Source organism: Oncorhynchus mykiss, chromosome 3, assembly GCF_057628025.1.
Source record: "Oncorhynchus mykiss isolate SJ-2025 chromosome 3, ASM5762802v1, whole genome shotgun sequence".
Lineage (NCBI taxonomy): Eukaryota > Metazoa > Chordata > Actinopteri > Salmoniformes > Salmonidae > Oncorhynchus > Oncorhynchus mykiss.
Window position 1 is genome coordinate 76,822,889 of NC_143024.1, and position 7,844 is coordinate 76,830,732.

The window sequence follows — 7,844 nt, forward strand, 5'->3', positions numbered from 1 at the left end:
GGACAGAAATTTGACAAATTGACATGTTGGAAAGGTAGCATCCTATGACGTGCCAGAAAGTCACTGAGCTCTTCAGTTAGGCCATTCCACTGCCCATGTTTGTCTATGGAGATTGCATGGCTGTGTGCTCAATTTTATACACCTGTCAGCAAAGGGCTCAAATAGCCGAATCCACTCATTTGAAGGGGTGTTGACATACTTTTGTATATATATTAGTTGCTGAACATAAAATACTGTAAAAACACCAGCAAATCAGCTCCAATTGATTTTCATTTAGAACATTTGTTCCAAAGTATTACCACACATAAGAGAGAGATATGTGATTCTATAACAATGTAAGCAAGGTTTGAAATGATTATGTTTTAGTCAAATGTTATTTAATTTGGTCTTTTTGCGGTCAATTTGGAGTCTACACGTTATTTGTACACATTATGTTCTGCCCCCCTGACCATCCATTCAAGAGGAGGAGAGAGCGAGAGAGAGAATCTTGAGTCCTATCTTTGTCAGTTTGCTCATAACTGTGAAAGCATATCCAACTTTAGTTATCATCCAACTTTAGTTATTTTCGATGTATTATGTTTACTACGGCCTTCGTCCTACATACTTGACAAATACCTTTCGAATAGGTTGCGTGTAAATAGTATCCATGATTCATCTAAGTTGTATAAGATTTGTTATTATGGGTTCCCTTTAGTAACAAAAAAAAGCCACATGAAAAACAAAAGGGATTATTATTTACCTAGGACCATTTATCTCCACAAAGGAAATAACATATTCTCATGCTTAAAGTCTGAGCTGACTTTAAGCGTTTCCTATCGACTTCATGAAAGGGTAGATTGGCTATATCTGCTCTTCGATTTCATCCGTTAAGATAAAATGCAGCTCTGCATCGTGTGTAAATCATAATTCAAATGAATAATTTATTCTCAAATGATTAGGCTAATATTTAAATGTTCGGGTACAAGAATGCACAGTACTACATAGAGCCACGGAACTCTATTTCACATTGAAAAAAACAGGTAAAAATACCATACGGTACGGGGACTGTGAAGAGACACACAACAAAGGTACAGACACATGCATATACGCATACATTGTGATATTGTTTTATGGTGGTATTAAACATTTTGTATTGTGGACATGTAGTGGTGTAATAATGTTATATATATATATATGTACTGTTCTATATTTTGTTGCCTTTGTAACTAACAGTAGCTTCCGTCCCTCTCCTCGCCCCTACCTGGGCTTGAACCAGGGACTCTCTGCACACATCAACCACTGACACCCACGAAGCATCGTTACCCATCGCGTCACAAAAGCCGCGGCCCCTGCAGATCAAGTGGAACAATTACTTCAGGTCTCAGAGCGAGTGACGTCATCGATTGAAACGCTATTAGCGCGCACCCCGCTACCTAGCTAGCCATTTCATATCGGTTACACCTTGGCAGCAGCTAATGGAGATCCCTAATAAATACAAATACACGAAAAGGCAGATCATTATGAGTGTAATTGAAATAAAAACGTTGTTTTTTTTTTACATTTGTTTATTTATTTTTATTTTTGCCTACTGCAGTAGGCTTTTGGCCTAAAGTGAAAAATGAATCAATCTTCCTTACTAGTGGTTGTGGACCCTCGCGCTAGCATGATTTTCAAGAGAACCGCGTGACCTGTGAATCCAGCCAAGCTTTGAGCAGTGCGCTCTGTCTGGCTCAACATTTGATACAAGAGCAAATAGTCGGTTTTATATTTCTAGCCTAGCACACAAATAGTTGAGTAAATGAGTGAGCACTGTGGTGCACGGCAAGCCAATTTCATGCTCAGCAACGCTCTGAACAGGCCTGATATCATCACGCTTCTCATAATAAAGTGTCCCTTTGTAAAATATACGGGATGAATATGGACACTCACTTGAACCAATGAGCTGCAAACCAACTCCATAGACACTACGATTTATTCATGTAATCGTTTGCACAGAGCAGTGCAACATACAAAAAAGGAGCAGTGTTGCCTTTTTTCCAATAGAAAAATGTTTATTTGTTAACATTGTTTAGATGTAGCTTAGTATATGCATCCCCTCTAATCATGGAGGGAGATTACATATATTTCAAGAGAGTCTGATGCTGCTGTGTCTTTGTGGTATTCCAATATAAGGTGAATCCAACACGAGTTGAGTCATATATCCTTTCCACCCAAACGGGTTGAGGGGCTACATCAAGCGGCAGGCAACTAATGACAACAGCGGTCTACTGATTGTTAGAGACTCGCAGTTCAGGAAAAAGGTACGATAACAGGGAGATTCAGTTTTTTCAGGCTGTTTTTTCCGATAAAATCTTTGGCTTGAAGTGGCAGATCGCAGTCTGTATGTTCATCGAGGTTTGATATAAGAGAGAGATCACAACACATTAGGCCTAAAGCGACAAAGATAACAATCATATAATTATCCAGCAAGTGCGGGATGAGTAGTCATATTCCTATAGCTTACCCCTTCTTCTTAAATTAAATATACAACGTCTCATTATGGGCTATTCATTTTCATTCATGTTTGTAGTTTGTAGGCATACTTTGATAGTTTATGTCCACATATAGGCTACACATTTAGCCCTATCAACAAATGGAAAATCTCTTTACAATAGCCTTGACTTTCCACAAATATTGTGCCCCCAAAAGGTGACTCCTGCAAGCGAAGTCTCAGTCACTCTCCTCCTTGTCTTCCTGAATGGTGGTGGTGGAATGGTTGTACAATCCTTGCGCCATGAGCTGGAGAGCCAGGCCGTTCTTATAGCCGTTGGCCTTTTTTATTTTCGCCCGTTTGTTTTGGAACCAGATTTTGATTTGTGACTCATTGAGGTTGAGCTCTTGAGCTAGAGACTGTCTCCTCTGCTCCGTGATATAACGGTTGGCCTGGAACTCAGTTTTCAGTCTTTGGAGCTGCTCAACCGTGAACGCCGTTCTGGGTCGCTTGTCTTCCTTTTCATTTTTCGTCTTTTTCAATTTCCGTGTCCTTGGGCCTACAGTAGGGACGACAATAAAAACGGGAATATAAATATTCAGCGAGCGCCAGACACCTAGTCTCACTATCATCACCAAAAACCAATTCCATTGCATATTTTAGGCTAGACTTATTAATAATACCCTAATTATAAAAACAACGTATACAAATAATAACCGCTTCTAGGATAGCCTAGTGGTTAGAGTGTTGGACTAGTAACCGAAAGGTTGCAAGGTCAAATCCCCGAGCTGACAAGGTACAAATCTGTCGTTCTGCCCCTGAACAGGCCGCTACTGAAAAGGCCGTAATTGAAAATAAGAATTTGACTTGCCTAGTTAAAAAAAGTTATTTTGTAAAATCACATAATCATACAAATAACCAATATAATCACGGTAGGCTAATAAAAATAATAATAAAAATAATAATAACAATAAACGTTATTATAGTTGAATACTTTGTAATAGTCTAACGGTATGATCATCCTAATGGTAGACCTTCAATAATAACTATGAATAGCATGATGTCCTGAGAAGAATAAGGTCCATGGCGCACTGAGCTGCGGGCCTTTGTGTGAAGGGAACAATAGCTGTAGGTCGACTTTCATAATTATTTAGCAAAAATATGCAAACAAAAAACTGTAGGCTACTAAAGCTAACTAGAGCTATTTAAAAACATACAATTGTTTAAGGACTATTGGCCAACTGTGTCGGTTATAGGCCTTTCATTGATCACAAATAGGCCTAATAAATAAAAAAAAATCGTTGAAGTTTAGTGATCTTTAGCTGTTGACATAAGAAAGGAATTAATATATTTTGTACCAAATGCAGACCCAGGTATAGGCCTATGTGCATAAGGGTAGCTAGCCTACGCTACAGTATACATTTACATATTAAATTGTGTCCTTTGTTATCATGGTGCCAGAGACAAACAAATAAACAATATGATGAGAAACAGGAAATGTAATTTATCCGTTATTATCTCTTTCTTAAAATTTTATTTTGATGCTAGGCCTAATCCTATATCATTTTCTAACACAAATATAAACTCTTCAGTAAATAGTTTTTGTTTAAGATTAAATGTATAGCTTTACATTTCATGTCATTATTGTTGCACTGATTTTATCAATACCTACGGCATAAAACACAGTCTATATTTTATAGTCTATAGTTTACGGTAATTATGAAAAGCCCATTTATTCGCCAAAACGCCATTGGGAATCATTGGACTATGGAACTTAGAACAAAATAAACATTGTGCATGCTTACCATTTAACGTAGCCTAACATTTATTAAATACATTTAGTTGGGGAATTACACTAATTGCATACTCAGATAATATACAGCCTTCTCTATCAAGACAGGCAAAGTTGTTCATTAATTCAACATATTGACATCACTGAGATTCTTATTCTAGTTTTTTTCCCCGATGCACTTTCTTAAATTGTATTAAATGTAACCTTATTTTTCTAAAGTCTCATTGGAATGTTTAAATATATATGGTACATGGTCTAATAAGAGGTTATGAATCATGTAAATGTATAGCCTGTATAGGCCTATATTGGCCTAAACGTGTATTCTGTTAAATGTACGAGCTCTATCTCTCTTTCAATCCAATGAATGGAGTATGTTCTCATGTTAAGTGACACATTTTAAAACATGTCATATCTGCAAGGCATTTTGGGGTGAGCCTACAATATGAAACCAGTGGCCAGGACCAAGATCTCACTTGCAAATAAGGAGAGTGAAATGTTAGGCCACACAGTCATCGATGAAATGATGTTTACATATTCTGATATGTTCTCAAATGGACCAATGCTGCTCTTGAAAAGCACCTGTTCGATTTTTCACTGTTTCAATTTATTTGACTTCTCTCGGTAGAACAGAGTAGATGTCACACAGTCCTATTTCAAAATGAATTAACACAAAATTATCCAAGTAGCCTATTTTCAGCTTTTTTGTTCCATATATTTTTCTAGTAGGCCTGAATAATGGATTATTTACATATGATATGGCATAATTTAAATTAGCAAAAGTTTGCTTCCTGTTGAAAAAAAGATTGAGTAGGCCTACAATATACTGCTTGCTTCATATGGCACCCATAAAGGTTGTATATGAACCATTTTGTAGGGTTATTTGATCAGAACCCCAGGGGCTCTTCTTCACTAAACCAAAATTGGTTCCATGTAGAACCCTTGGGTTCCATATAGGGTTCTATATGGAAACAATTTCGGTTCTGTACAGAACCTTTAGGGGTGCCATATATCAGCATAGAAATAACCGTTTTTGGTTCTATCCAGAACCTTTTTTCTAATAATATATGTTAGCCTGCTCTACAGCCAGTCACTCTTTTCATGCAGTAACAGGACCACTACGCCATTACCTACAAATATTGTCATTTATCACAGCGTGAAAATAAAGTATAAAATGCAGTTGAATTTAAGTATAAATGTGCAACTTCGACGAATTAATAACAAATATATCAAATACAAACATGTTGAGGAAATACTTATATTTCTGCAAAGGGACAATAAGGCATTTATAACATTACGCATTAGGCTACAATACCCTGACAAAAGCTTGTTCAAGAAACTATTGCCTCACCAGATGACGGCCTGTCCGAGTATCTAGTGCAGTACACCCAGGCAGGCCACAGCAGCGGCTGGGACTCGGCTTTGGGCGCTGCGCCGCCACTACCGCCGTTCACAACCATGACAGAAGATGTGTTCTCGCCGAACTTTGGCGTGCTGCCTCCAGAGCTCTCGTCAGCCTTCGATGACGAGGTGCTCTTTTGGGGGGTGGGAGACAAGGCCAAGGACGAGGTGGAGGAAGAAGTGCTGTCGCTGCTGCAGTTAGAGTCCTGGCATGGGGTTCCAGGATGATTCGGCCTGGCAACCAAAGGTTGGGCGCGCTCTCGACTGGAAGTCTGCGCACGTTCCCTAGCCCCTAAACCATGCTCCTTCCGGCAGCCGAAATCTGGCCGCAGAATATTGTCAATAAAAAAGTTCGTGGTTCTGTGCGCTTGCTGCGCTGCTTGGAGAGGCAGGATGGGCGGCGAAGGCAGACTGCGAGAAGGAGAAACGCTCTCCCCTTCACTAGACTCCGGGCTGTGTAGAGCCCTTTGCTTCTCCATTGCTGAAAGGGACTGCAAAAGGGTCGATCCAGGCTCCTAACTAATTCCACTTGTTGGTGTGTATTGGTATCCAAATATAAAAGAATGAAGCAATACGGTGACCACTAAAGGCTCATTAATAACTCTCTGATTTGGGGCACTTTTTGATTTCTAAATTGTTGACATCCCTCGTGCGTAACGCTCCAACGTGTCATGGTCGTCGACATGACAAGACTGACAAGGCTTTGCGCTCTCCTCTCGCAGCCCCGAGCTTTTCACCACTGTAGGTATGACAGTTCGATCTTCACCAACTCCTCACATCACATTTCCCACACCAACCGGAAGCACGTGAACCCTTTCGAACGTGTAGTGGGCCAATCAATGAACGATACACTTTTGGACACGGGTGACGACGTCCAATAATGTCTCGCAACTCTGGGTAAGTAGGCTGCATGCTATCAAATGGGGTTTAAGAAAACCAAACAAGAGGTTATCACCGCTACGCGCCTTCTGCAACCTTGTCTATTCTCAGCAAACGAATGCTAGACCTATAGGAGAATACAATAATAACAAATACGGATATTTCACCTCGGTCAAAATATGTTGTCACTAAGACAGGCTAGGCTGTATGGTGTTTTCGATTATTGTACAATGTTGCTACAGCCAAATGGGACGTTTGATATTAGCGTTAATCATTAAAGGTAGGGTATAGTTAGTTACTGGTGAACAGGGGTGGAATGGCATTATAGGCGCGCGCACACACAGCAAAAGGATCCAACAGAAGCGACTTGAATGCCTATACCGGTACTTCACATTAATTCAAAACAAATGTATAATGATAATGAATAGTGTAGGCCATTTGCAGTTGCAACGCAATCACACGTCCAGCCCACATTGTTTAATTTCATTTGGGCCAACAAAACTGAAATCTTTATCCACAAGCTATTTGTTGGTACTTAATTAAATTCTAATTAGGACACTACCGTTATCCCATTTAGTAACCATTGTGTGGCTGTTGTGAGACGCAATTCATTTCTGTCAGTAAATGGGCGCAGGGACTGCAATCTTGCCTGCAAAGAGATGCCTTAAGAGAGACCGCAAAGGAAAATTAATAGGTTTTAATTACTCTCCATTCCAACTGTTCAGCTTGGCGTCCATCACAGCCACAAAATCATAAACCCCGCCTATTTCTACAATGTATCTTCTTAAAATCTGATTTTAAAACTAGCCTTAAGCTTCACCTTAACCGCACTGCTAACCGTATGCCTAACCGTAACCTTAAATTAGACCCAAAAGGAAATATTTGTTTTCATAAATTATTACAATATAGCCAATTTTGACCTTGTGCCTGTGGTAACTAGTAACAACCAGAAGGGTGAAAAGGCAGTCAAAAGCTGTCATCATTCCCGCGCAGGAGGCTTAATCAAAATAGTGCGCGGGGCTGAGGCTCAACTATAGGCATGCGAGAAGCACGTTCTTCTCAAGGTACAGATAAAGCGCAATGAACTGAATAATACCAGGGTCCTCAGAGACGCTATTTACACAAATTAGTTTATTGAAGGCTTAACGTTTGGTAATTCATATCACCTCTCATGTAGCGTTCTGGAGCCTGCTCTTCCACAGAGGAGAGATGGGTGTAGGTTTTGTAATGTAAACGCCTTTGGATACGTGCACGAGAAATGGTCCGTTTCTGCAGTCTCAAATACTTAATTAAAATGTTCAATCACCATGTAGACTACCAGCACAT

General features: G+C 39.6%; 1 protein-coding gene across 1 annotated transcript; it reads right to left on the bottom strand.

Annotated features, from left to right (window-relative positions):
- Positions 1 to 1,918: 1,918 nt before the first annotated feature.
- Positions 1,919 to 6,419, bottom strand: en1a (engrailed homeobox 1a). The gene is made up of 2 exons (XM_021597678.3): positions 5,590 to 6,419; positions 1,919 to 3,008 (listed from the first exon to the last, which is right to left on the bottom strand). Exons 1-2 carry the CDS (start codon positions 6,116 to 6,118, stop codon positions 2,689 to 2,691), a joined length of 849 nt encoding a protein of 282 aa, XP_021453353.1. The 5' UTR covers positions 6,119 to 6,419; the 3' UTR covers positions 1,919 to 2,688.
- Positions 6,420 to 7,844: the final 1,425 nt, after the last annotated feature.